This window comes from Phoca vitulina, unplaced genomic scaffold (genome assembly GCF_004348235.1).
Source record: "Phoca vitulina isolate PV1807 unplaced genomic scaffold, GSC_HSeal_1.0 scaffold2, whole genome shotgun sequence".
Lineage (NCBI taxonomy): Eukaryota > Metazoa > Chordata > Mammalia > Carnivora > Phocidae > Phoca > Phoca vitulina.
This window is the reverse complement of record NW_022589705.1, coordinates 63,918,444-63,930,186: the sequence shown is the minus strand read 5'-3', so window position 1 is coordinate 63,930,186 and position 11,743 is coordinate 63,918,444. Positions and strand designations below refer to the sequence as shown.

General features: G+C 54.3%; 1 protein-coding gene across 1 annotated transcript; it reads right to left on the bottom strand.

Moving 5' to 3' along the window:
* Positions 1-258: 258 nt before the first annotated feature.
* On the bottom strand, positions 259-4,393 carry TRABD2B (TraB domain containing 2B). Its single transcript, XM_032414611.1, has 3 exons — positions 4,292-4,393; positions 1,425-1,985; positions 259-318 (listed from the first exon to the last, which is right to left on the bottom strand). Exons 1-3 carry the CDS (start codon positions 4,391-4,393, stop codon positions 259-261), a joined length of 723 nt encoding a protein of 240 aa, XP_032270502.1.
* Between the last annotated feature and the right edge of the window lie 7,350 nt (positions 4,394-11,743).

Sequence of the window (11,743 nt, the reverse complement as noted above, 5' to 3'; positions counted from 1 at the left end):
GGAGCCCGACACAGATAATATCAGCTCCTGAGGCTGGCAAGGGAAAAGTCACTTCAGAGGGAGAAAGCCGGTATGTTCAGAGGATTCAGCGCCCGGGCCAGAGAATGCACAGGATTTTCCCCCGTGGAGAAGGAGTCAGGCAGAGTCAGAACCCTGCGGGGCGTGACTAACTGCCCCAATATTCCTGCCACCGGGGTCCTCTGGGTAAGGACTCCACAATTATGGGAGAGCCAGCAGGAGAACCGACAAACCCGCCTTTCATTTGGCCGGCAAATCAATCTGGCTTCTTACCTCCCCGGGGACGATATTGCATTTCCCCTGGAAAAACAAAGGCCAGAAGATCTCCAAAGGGGGATCGGTTTCTGCCGCTGTTTCCCTGGGGAAGAGTCTGCAACATCCTGGGAGCGGCAAGCAGGTCTGGTCCCAGTGGTAGAGCTTCTAGCCTGGCCAACTTATGAGGCTGTCTCCCGAACGAAGAAGCACGTCTCGGGGGCTGCACCTCACCCAGGGCATCAGCCCAAGCCGTTTTGGTGCCTCCTCGCAGGAGCCACCAGCCCTGCCGTGGAGCCCCCATCTCCAGATTGACAGCCTGTTCTCAAGGCACAGATGTGAACTCATTGTTCCCAGGGTCTCAGAGTTGAGTTTGGGGCCAGTGAGTTGCAAGTGACCTCTGCCCATGGAGATGGGGCTTTTAATGACATTTTGCTGGATCAGGCCTCACGTAGCCAGAGACTTTAAACCTCCGAAGCCCTTCCCTGCTCCCTGCCCCCTCTCTTGAGGTCCAGAAATCAGAACTGTCAACCTTTAAGTGAACACATTGCTCTGAAATTATTAACCCCAAAACTATCCTTGTTGACTTTCTCCAGGCCTAGGGAGGCAGTCCGAGGGTCGCCTAGAGCCATGCAAGGCCGGGGCAATTCAGCAGTGCTTAGCCTTCAACATCCAGCCAGAGCCACATCGACACCAGGTCCACGGCACCTCCCCTGCCCCCAAAGCCGCAGGAACCACGACTCCCTCTATGCATCCTCTGTACATACACGCTGCTGCCCAGCTGGGCCCACATAGCAGCCTCGGGACAGCCTCCGGCTCGGGGAAGCTGGACACAAACTTGCAACTCACTCTTTTTGTTTTCCTCACTCTGATGCTCCCAGGAAAATTCTTTCCGCTCAGGCAAGCACAGCAAGTGGGGCATGCCTATCCCCAACAGGTAGCACCACTGAGCTAGAAGCAAACACCCCAACTCTCACCCCGAATTCTAGCACATGCCAGTTTGCCCCCGAACCCACCACTAACACAGCCAGAGAGCCGCCTCCCAGGCCGAGAGAGCCTCTCCCGTTGGAAGACGGCCAGGGCGCTGGCTACAGAAGGAGGAAGGCAATCGGAAAGGAGGACAAAGGGGCTGCCTGGTTCAGCCAAGCGCCTACCTGGGAGAAGTTGAGCCCATTAAGCGGGTGGCACTGCTCCTCCACCCGCTCCACGGCCCCGGTGCTCTTCTTCATCTTCTCGGCCTGCTGGGCCAGGTAGAGATCCAGCACAGGCACGCCTCGGGAGCGCACGTCCGTCTCCGTGAGCGAGTTCACCATGAGCATCACCCACACGGGCCTCTTGCGCTCCCAGTTGCCCGCGATGGCGTTGAACAGGTAGTCGGCGTAGAGCCCCTTGCCCCGCTGCGCGGGCGTCATCCACGAGGGCATCATCAGCTTCACGTAGTCCAGGTGGCGCTTCAGGCGCCAGTAGAGGTCCTGCGGCAGCACGTCCTGCAGGTTCTCACCGTGCGGGAGAAGCTGGCAGCTGGCCAGCGCCGAGACGGTGTAGGGGTCTGTCAGGTCCAGCTCGAAGTAGACGCGGGCGCTGGCCTGGAAGGCTGCCTTGGAGTTGTCCGGGATGAAGTCCCACACGCGGGTGTACGGCACGTGGATGGTGCCAAACAGGTAGGCCGGGGGCTCGCGCCGAATCGTCCACAGGAAGGAGTTCAACTCCATCTGCTGCAGGTGGAGAGAAGGCCGGCAGTGAGGCTGAAGGCAGCAGGGGAGACGGGGGGCAACCCAGGAAGAGGCGGGTGGGGCTGGGAGTGGGAGGCAGAGGCCTACGTGGGGTTGGGGCAAGAGCGAGGACTTGGGAAGCTGAAGGACCCGCATTCAAATCCTGCCTTTGCCCTGTCGTAGCTGGATGATCTTTTTTTTTTTTTTTTTTAAAGATTTTATTTATTTGACAGAGAGAGACACAGCGAGAGAGGGAACACAAGCAGGGTGAGTGGGAGAGGGAGAGAAGCAGGCCTCCCGCGGAGCAGGGAGCCCGATGTGGGGCTCGATCCCAGGACCCTGGGATCATGACCTGAGCTGAAGGCAGACGCTTAACCGACTGAGCCACCCAGGCGCCCCGTAGCTGGATGATCTTAAGCACACTGTTCTGCTGCCCACAGACTCAGTTTCCCCATCTGTGAAATGGGGGTGAGAGCAGCCACGTCAGGGGAGGATGAAAAGACACAGTATATGTAAGGAAGGCCTAAGAGCAGTGCCAGGCACAGAGGCAGTAGGCAATGAAGGACGCTCTCGTTAGAATTAGCTTGCCCTGCGAGTGCCAGGGACGGACTCCACAGCACCTGAGAATATTCAAGCTCGGCCAAGCCAAACCTTCACCGGTGGTGTTTTGTGCGGATGGTGGGGGAGAGGGAGGAGCAAGAGTCCTGCTCTGGCAAGAAGGGAGGAAGTCATATAACTTTTAAATCCAGCCATTAGAAGATACATGCCAAGGGCACTTTGAAAGCAGAACACCTATTAAAAATAGCACACCTATTTAAACAGCTACTTCCCATTCACCGGGGTGGACACGGTGCTCTTGTTGGAGGGCAGGTCTGGGGGGCCGGCTACTAGCTCTGCCACAGATGAAAAAGGGCTTGAAAAGCTGCAGGTTAAATACGGCCTCAGGGCCCTGGTTCGGGAGGGGAAGATTCCCCGGAATTAGTCCCAAGAAAGGTACATACTCTGGGGCTTCAGGCTCCTCCCTTAAAACGCTGTACCTGGCCTCTAATCCCACCTCTGTCGTCTTCTATGACGAAGCTCTGAGGAGGAGCGTTTGTAGGGGGGAGGAAGGGCATGGACACAGGGGTCCTTTCTCCAGGTCTAGCATAGGACCAGGGCTTAAGGAGCATGAGAAAGAGACTATCATTTCTCTCAGGCAAAGTCTTTTTCCAACCAGAGAAGCCCCTGGACGGGCCAGTGACCACTTGCAAGCTCGAGGTCAACTCAAAATTTTTCCGCCTGGTTCCAGCACAAATGAAAAGTGTGTGATGGGGTGGGTGGGGGAACAGTACCTTATTTTACTAACAACCAAAAATCGTGAATGCCGGCATATTGGAGCTCGACTTGCTCTGAGCTCCCAGCTGGCCACCGACCTCCCCGCTCCCGCAGAAATCAGGACGCTGGAGGTGCACCTTGCCCAAGGTCAACTAACTCCCTGCTAAGCCGGCAGTGAGTGAGGACCCTACAAAACCTTTTCCTGTTCCCTGGCCTCCAAATAAGTGTTATTTTCAATGCATTCATTTACACTTTGAGGGAGGGAGACTGAGAGAAATCAAGGGATTCTTCGTGGAGAAGGAAAATTAAGAGAACCAGTAATTATTCAACCCCCAAGGAGATATTAGGCCAGCATGCCCTGGCACTTCCTTTTCCTCTCCTCTGGGATCTTCCCCCTTTTTGTGAAATGGGGGCAGTTGGGAGATTGGGTGCTGGGGACTGGGCTGGAGAGGGAGAGAGAGGAGGGAACCAGCACCAGGGAGAAAGTTTGCCTTAGGTTAGAGTGGGAGGACAGGGGAGAGGGAAGCCTGCGAGGGGGACAGAGTGGGAATGGGAGAGAGGGAAGGTCTGATGGAAGTGAGAACAGAGAAGGGCAAGGAATGGTAGAAACAGAGTCAGAAGTGGGCAGAGAGCAAGCAGAAGGGTAGAGACAAGGACAAAGTAAGAAAGAAGCGAGTCAAAGGGGCACAGGGAGGAAACGTCCAAGCAGGACCAGGACCGAAAGGCGAGGAGAGCCCGAGAGCGTCAGCGTGTGGAGAAGGAGCTGGAGAGGGAGCGCCCCATCTCGGCTCTCCGCACGGAGCTGGAGCCGGGCGGGAGGCAGGAGCCGGGGAAGGGCGCCCGAGGCAGCAGCGCCCGGCGAGCGGAGATGGAGCGGGTGGGCTGAGGTGGGTGCGGAAGGCAGGGACCCCCCCGCCCCACCACCAGCAGCCCTCGTCCCCGCGGGTTGGAGTGGCTGGGCGGCCGGGAGAGTGGCCGGGCAGGCGCTCGCTCACCGATCCGGGCGGCCGGCACTGTCCTCCGTCCGGGGGCTGCGGGCGGGCGCGGGCGGTGGCGAGGAGGGCGGCGAGCAGCGGCCCCGCCAGGGCGGCGTGCATCCTGCCGGGGCCCGCGGGGCGCGGGGACCCTCCTGGGCGGCGCCCCCTCGGCGGGGCGGGGAGCCCCCAGCTGGGCACGGAGGTTCCTCTGGGGCGCGGGGCTCCAGCGGCGGGATGCTGGGAGCCCTCTGGGGCGGGGCTGGGTGTCCCTGCCGGACCTGGGGGGTCCCTCTGGGGCGGGGCTCCGTCTGCTGGAGGAGGGGGGACCCTCTGGGGCGGGGCCCCCCTCCCCAGGCGCGCAGCCCCGTTGGCCGAGCCCGGGGTTCTGAGAGCGCGCGGGTCCCGGGGCGCGCCGACGTCCCGGAGCTGCGTCGCGGTCCAGGGGCGCGCGGGGTCCCGGGGCGGTACCGGGCTCCCAGGGCGCGCGGGGTCCCGGGTTACGCGGGGGAGCCGGGCGCGCAAGGGTCCCAGGGGTGCGCGGCGCTCCAGGGGGCGCGCGGTGGGACAAGTGCGGCGGCGGGCGCGGCGGGGCGGGGGTCGGGTCTGGGGCGCCCGGCTGCCCCAGAGCCGGGCTCAGAGGGGCGGCGGGTGGCCGCGCGGCCGCTGCCCGGGCTCCGCCATGCTGCTCCGCGGCCGGGAGGGAGGGAGGGAGGAGGGCGGGAGAGCGGCGCGGAGCCGGGCCGGGCGGGGGGCTGGGGCCGCCGGGGCGGGGGGAGGGGAGGACCCGGCGCGGGGGGCGGGGGGCCGGGGCCGCGCCGGGCCGTAGGGAGTCGGGGCGAGCTCCGCGCCCGGGCGCGGCGAGGCGGGGTCTGATGGGCATGGCAGGCGCTCGCTCGCTCCTCTCTCGCTCCCTCGCTCGCTCCCTCACACACGCGCGGAGGGAGGCGAAGCCCGCAGCAGCCACTTCCCCACTTTCCAAACTTCCCAGCGCAACTTTTTCCTCTCCTCCCCTGCCCGTGCCTCCTCCTCCCCCATCGCTCCCCCTTCCCCTGGCCGGCTCCCCGCCGGCCGTAGCTTCCGGGCGCGGCCACCAGGGGGCGCCCGGGCCGAAGCCCCGCTCGACCAACTTCTGTGGGCTCTTCCGTGGACACCGCTGGGCGATGAATTCGGGGCCACGGACCAGCATCGCCTAAAGCATCTGATGCGCAGGTCCTGGCGGGAGTTAACAGCGAAGGAGGCAGGAGTGGGCAGCCACTCCCAGACTGGCTGGGAAGGCAGCGCTCAACGGAAATCCAGGGAAGCTGGTAATTACAACTTTGTATCACACTGTTCCTGGCTAACACTGGCAAGCGCTTAGTAGGTGCTCTGCAAACTCTAGCTGAATTAAAACAAAACAAAACAACAAAGTAATCTTCCTCACAACTCCTTGGCACCTTCCATTTAAACAGTCTTCTCCCATTAACTTCCTTGGACCCGCACAGGATCCCTGTAAATGGCCGGGGAACAGGGAAGATTCATATTCCCAAATCCTTACACCATAGGAATTGAGAGAGCCCTTAAAACCAACCTTCTGTTCCTGAGAGGCAGATGAAGCTTCGAGGAAACCAAAGGACAGGGCACACACTTCTGGGCCATTTTCAGCAAGTGGGGAAACTGAGTCACAGGCACCCTTGCTTAGTTCTGTTAAATGAAAGTTCACTGATTCCTCCTATGCTGACAACAGAGACTGAAGTATGAATTAGGTAGACTTGTCAGGAGCCCATAGCCTAGAGAGACAGACAAGGACAGTCATGCAAAGAGGCAATTAAAATCAGACAATGAGTGCCAGGCCAGACGGAAGCACTGCTAAATGGGAACAGAGAGGAAGGTCTCCTAACGCAGCTCAGAGGCTCAGGGAAGACTCCTGGGAGTGGTCTTGAATGGTAAGTCACAGGCAGCTGAGTGGAGGGGCTGCACAAAGTCTTCCAGGTGAAGGAAGAGCAGGTGCCAAGGTGCAGAGGGGAGAGGGCATAGGTGCCCGCAGGGTACTGCAAGCAGCTGGACACGGCTGGAACAGAAGGCCAGTGGCAGGAGCTCAAGTCATGTCTTCTGGCCATGCTGGAGAGTTTGCACTTTACATGTACTAGGCGCTAGGGAGGGGTCATGGCAAGATTTGAAGTAGAGGGTAGCTGGAGCTGACCTGTTCTTTGAGGCATGACTGTAGGTGGTGAGTTGGGGGCAGAGAGGTCGGTGGGCAGGTAGGCAGTCAGTGCAGAGGTGACCTGACTCCCAGCCCAGTGCTTTCCCAGCACTCTGGAGCACTCTTGTCTTCAGGCACCAGATTGAACAGCTGGAGAATGGCCACTCTAGAAGGTTGGGCAAGGAAGACTGGGCTGGGCCAGGCTGGAGGGGCAGAAAGGCTTCCAGAGCACAAGATCTGGGCCTTGGGGCAGAACACGGAAGGGAAGGAGGGGGACACCAGAGACTTGCAGGTTGAACCACACGAGATTGCCATTTTTGTAGGCCAAAACCAACTAATGTTGGCAATTTCATATGGTTCAACCAACTAGGTATTCGGAGCAACCTCAGTCTCAGCCCAAGTATACATCTGGCGACAGATGCTGAGCAGGCCAGAGTGCCCAGATGGGGTGAGACAACAGAGTGGCTCCATCTTTCCCTCACACAGAGCTCTGAGAACTGCAGCTGTGACAGAAGAGAAGTCTTTTAAAGAGCCCCTGTTCCCTGAGGCTCCAAAGCTCCCACAGTGCTTGGTAAGGATGAGGTGAAACAGTTGGGAAGTGGGAGGAGAAGTTCATTCCACTGAGATGGAGTGTGATGGTCTTCATGGGGAGTTAGAAGATAGAGGATAAGAAAGGACCTTATCAAGTTAAAAATGGATCCATATAATTAAAGTGATGGTACATGTGAATATGTGCGTGTGTGTGATTTTTAAAATGTTCGAAGGCTTTTTTTCCCCTAAAATTATAAAAGTTTCATTGGCTAATTGTCATGAGTACCAGCTATGACTTCTTCCTTCATGGCGCTATCCTATGGCTGTGTGACCAGGGTCAAAACAGTTACCTCTCTGTGCCTCTCTTTCTCCATCCAGCTTCCTGTCCTTTTTTTTTTTTTTTTTGAGAGAGAGAGAGAGAGAGAGATTGAGCTGGAGAGGGGCAGAGAGAGAGAATCTTAAGCAGGCTCCACACCCAGTACACAGCCTGACATGGGGCTGGATCTCACAACCCTGAGATCGTGACCTGAGCTGAGATCAATAGATGGACACTTAACCGACTGAGCCACCCAGGCTCCCCTCCTGTCCTATTTTTTGAGTCAATGTGTGCAATAATACTTTGAATCTCTACCAGCACTGTTACCAATATTGTTAATAAGATGCAAGAACAAACAGGTTTTTCCACTCCTAGGTGGAAAGAGAGTTGAAAACATTCATCCATACAAACTAGTAGTATTGTTCAAAATAACTAAAAGGGACAAACAACCCAAATGTCCATCTATAGATGAATGGACATACAAAATGTGATATATTCTTATGCTGGAATATTATTTGTCCAGAAAAAGGAATGAAGTACTGATACACGCTACAATGTGGATCAGCCTTGAAAACATTACACTGAATAAAGGAAGCCAGCCACAGAAGGGCATATATGAAAATATGATATGATTTATTCATACAAAAGGTCCAGAGGCAGCAAATAATAGGGGCAGCAAGTAGATTAGTAGTTGCTTAGCATTAGGAGGAATGGGGAGCTTGAGGGACCTTGGCTGAATGGTACTGGGTTGCTTTGGGGAGTAATGAAAATCGTCTAGAATTAATTGTGGTGAAGTTTGTGCAGCACTATGAACATACTACAAACCACTGAATTATACACTTTAAATGGGTGAATTGTATGGTGTATGAATTATATTTCCATAAAGCTGTTACCAAAAAAACAAAGAATAAACAAATTTGGGGCCCCAGGAGAGGGTGTTCCTCAAGAACAAGGGTCTTAGTGTTTTCCAACAACTTTCTCTCCCACCTGGTGGAGCGAGAGAAGCCCTGGATGGACAGTCCTAAAATCCTAGAGATTCATTGTGCTTCTGCTAATGCCTCACTGAGCAGCTTCGGGGAGTTCTGTCGGCCTCAGTTTCCCTGTCATCAGTATGAACAAGCTCATGGAGCAGATAACCATTAAGAGTCTTCTGTGTCCAGCACTAGAGTTCAGAATCCCATGGCCACTGCCTGCCCCGGGGCCTGTAGGCAGGATGGGAAAGGCACCGGGCTCAGGAAGCAGGCAGTGGACTCAGCCACCCGCTTCCTCTCCCAGTGCACATCCGGCCCACTTTCCTTTTATTGCAATTTAATGAAGTTGTTCAATCAGATGGGTACCAGGAATCTGTAGGCTGTAACAGCCCGGGCAGACACAGAAGCCTTGTAGCGTAACTAAACTAACAAAATCTGCCTCTTGAGCAGATCCAGGAGCCCCAGGGCCTGCCAAAGGGCGTCTCTCAGGGAAGGAGATGAGGGGGCTCCCTGCTCAGCTGAACCAAAGGAGGCATTTTGCCCTGGGCCAGAGGGCTGCCCTCTGGCTGGCCATTGCCTGGGTCACTGACCCTCCTGGTGTTTTCAAATGGGCCCCACCAGGCCTGACTTCCAGTTCAACTGCTATCCCAGTTGTGCCCATCTCTCACCCACCCAGAGCTCTGCCTTCTCCACACCAGCCTTCCTTGCCTGGAAGTTAATCCTTGATGACTGAAAGACTGCACTGCGTTGGGGGTAGGGGGTGTGGGGGGAGGAAAGCAGACTCCAGGACCCTGCAGCGTCAGCAGTGCTGAAGACAGTCTAGAGTGATGGAAAGAACTAGAAAATATCAGACACTGAGATGATTCAGAAAAGGGCATTCCCTCCTGGAGTGGGGTAATAGACACAGGATCATAGGGTATGGATTGGAGTTGCTATACAAGATGGCATTCCTAAAACAAACAAACAAACAAACAAAAAACAAAGCAAAACAAAAAACAACTTAAAAAGAATAATTAAAAAAAAAAAAGCCCACCTGTGGTCCAGCTCAGTGGAGGTGTGGAGAACAGGGAGGAATCAGCCAGATGCTGTCCTCACAGAGCTTGCAATCCAGTGAGGGAGACAGGATATGCAAATCGTGTGATTTGGGAAACACATGGGGTGTGTGTATGTGTTGGGGGAACAACTTTAGGAGAGAAAGCCAGCCTTAGGAGAGAGGAAATCAGCAAAGGTCATTTCAGACGGTGGGAACAGCACGTGCGGAGGCATGGGAGTGTAAGTGTCTGACGTATCTGGAGAACTGTGAATGATGATGGGGGAGAGCTAGCATTCGAGAAACACTGGGAAGGGTTGGAAATAAGAGTACAGCAAGAAGGGCCATGCATGATTGTGGAAAGTCCTTCATCTCACCATTCAGAGGATATAATCTTCTTAGCTTGCTCTGCATAAATTGCAGGTGCTGGTTGAGAGTGACTACATGTCAGGTTCTAGATGAGACGTGTGCTGGCATCAGTGACAAACAAGAGTGTTATGCATTGACCATTAATTCACGAATGCTTATCGGGTCCCCACGTGTACTGTATAGTGTTAGGCATGAAGGAATATAATCCTGACCTCTGGCTACTTGCAATTTTGAAACAAGATGGAAATACTCAGGTGTCTAGTTATAATGCATTTAAGTGCCAGGTGAGTGATGTAATATTGTAAGAGTCCAGGAGAAGTCAGGGAGAATGGGAGTGTTGAGGACCTCTTCCAGGAGCAGTGGGGATTTGAATTAGGTGGTGAAGGAAAGGTAGCATTTGAATAGATGGAAAGAGAAAGCACAAGGGACAGCGGTGGGGCTGGGAATAGAACGTCCCAGCTGGAGAAGAGGGTGGGCTGGAGTGTGCGCTTGGGTAGCACAGTCCGGAGGACTGGCAGGTGCAGAAGGAAGAGCAGCTAGGGATTGTCGTAGACCAATTCTGCGCATGACCATTTATCTAACGGGTCTTGGCAATACCGTGAGACAGATATTTTTACCCCCATTTTAAGGATTAGGAAACAGAGTCACAGAGGGGACACATGGCATATTCAAGTCACACAGTTGATGATTGGAGGCTTGTACTGTCTAGTTCTTTTTACGAAACCACTTGCTTCCTTTCAGACAGATGGGGAGGTAGCACAGGTAGCGTGGGCTGACTGGGTGTGGCTTCTGGACACACACACACACACACACAGTCACTGGGGGACACACTCACACCACATATAGCACATCCTGGACGGTCTCTCCCAACCTCATTAGGACATGGGATGATTGTCCTTTAGGAGACTTTTGCCTTTCACTCTAGCTCAAGCTGTGCCAGTCTCCATTCCTCCTTTTAGGATTCAAAGAAGTATGGGAAGGGGAAAAAGAAATGTGATGCCTGAAACAAAATACCCCATTGAGCTGACCACTAAGTAGCACTTAGATCCCAAGTATACACACAGCTGCTTTATGTAATGAAGGCTATAGCCCATGTTCCTGGATATAAAATAACAAACCACATATAACGTTTTACATTGCTATGTAATTAGCACGGATCTGTGAGTGTGTGAGCCAACCAGGGGGAGGGAAGGGGGTCTTGGGCCTCAAGCACAGTAAGCCATGGAGAAAAGAGCATGTGCTGTGGGGCCAGAAAGACAGGAGTGTGAATCCTAGCTCTGTCTCTTTGCATCCTTAAGGGCACTAGGGCAGTGCTTGGGATAAAGATGCTGGTAATGCCTCCATCCACGGAGGTTGTAGTAAGACCTTGGGCCACTTATTTAAACTCAGAGAACTTCCAATTTCACATCTGTCAATAGGAGTAAAAGCGTATGCCTTACGGAAAATGGTTTTGCCCTTTCTGCCCCCACGGGAACATTTGGCAATATCTAAAGACATTTTTGGTTATCACAACTGGGAAGGTGCTGCTGGCCTCTGGTGGGTAGAGGCCGGATGCTGTTAGGCATCTTACAATGAGTAGGGCAGTTCCCACAACAAAGAATTATCCCATCTAAAATACCAATCATACTGTGATTGAGGAATCCTGTCTTACAGAGTTGCTGTTTTGCGTTATTAATCTTTACGAACTTTTACTGAGAATTTACTGTGTGCCCAGCACTGTTCTTATCACTTTATTTAAATGCATTACCCTCTTACTTGTTCATAGTAAATTGGTGAGGGAGATACCATTATTATCCTTATTTTACAGATGAGGAAACTCAGCCCCAAAACCTGCTCAGAGTCACATAGCCAGTCATAAGTGGGGCCAGGGTTTGAAAGAAGGCAGTGTGGCTTCAGAGCCTTCCATGGGCTAGACGGAGCTCATGCTTAGCAAGTGCCTGCTTCCGTGCCTGGAGCATGCTAGTGATGGTGACTCCTGAAAGAGCATGAGAGAATTCATTCATTCATCAATGCAACGCATGTGTGCTGCGAGTCTACTCAATGCTTGGTGCTAAAGAATTGGTGAACAAGATAG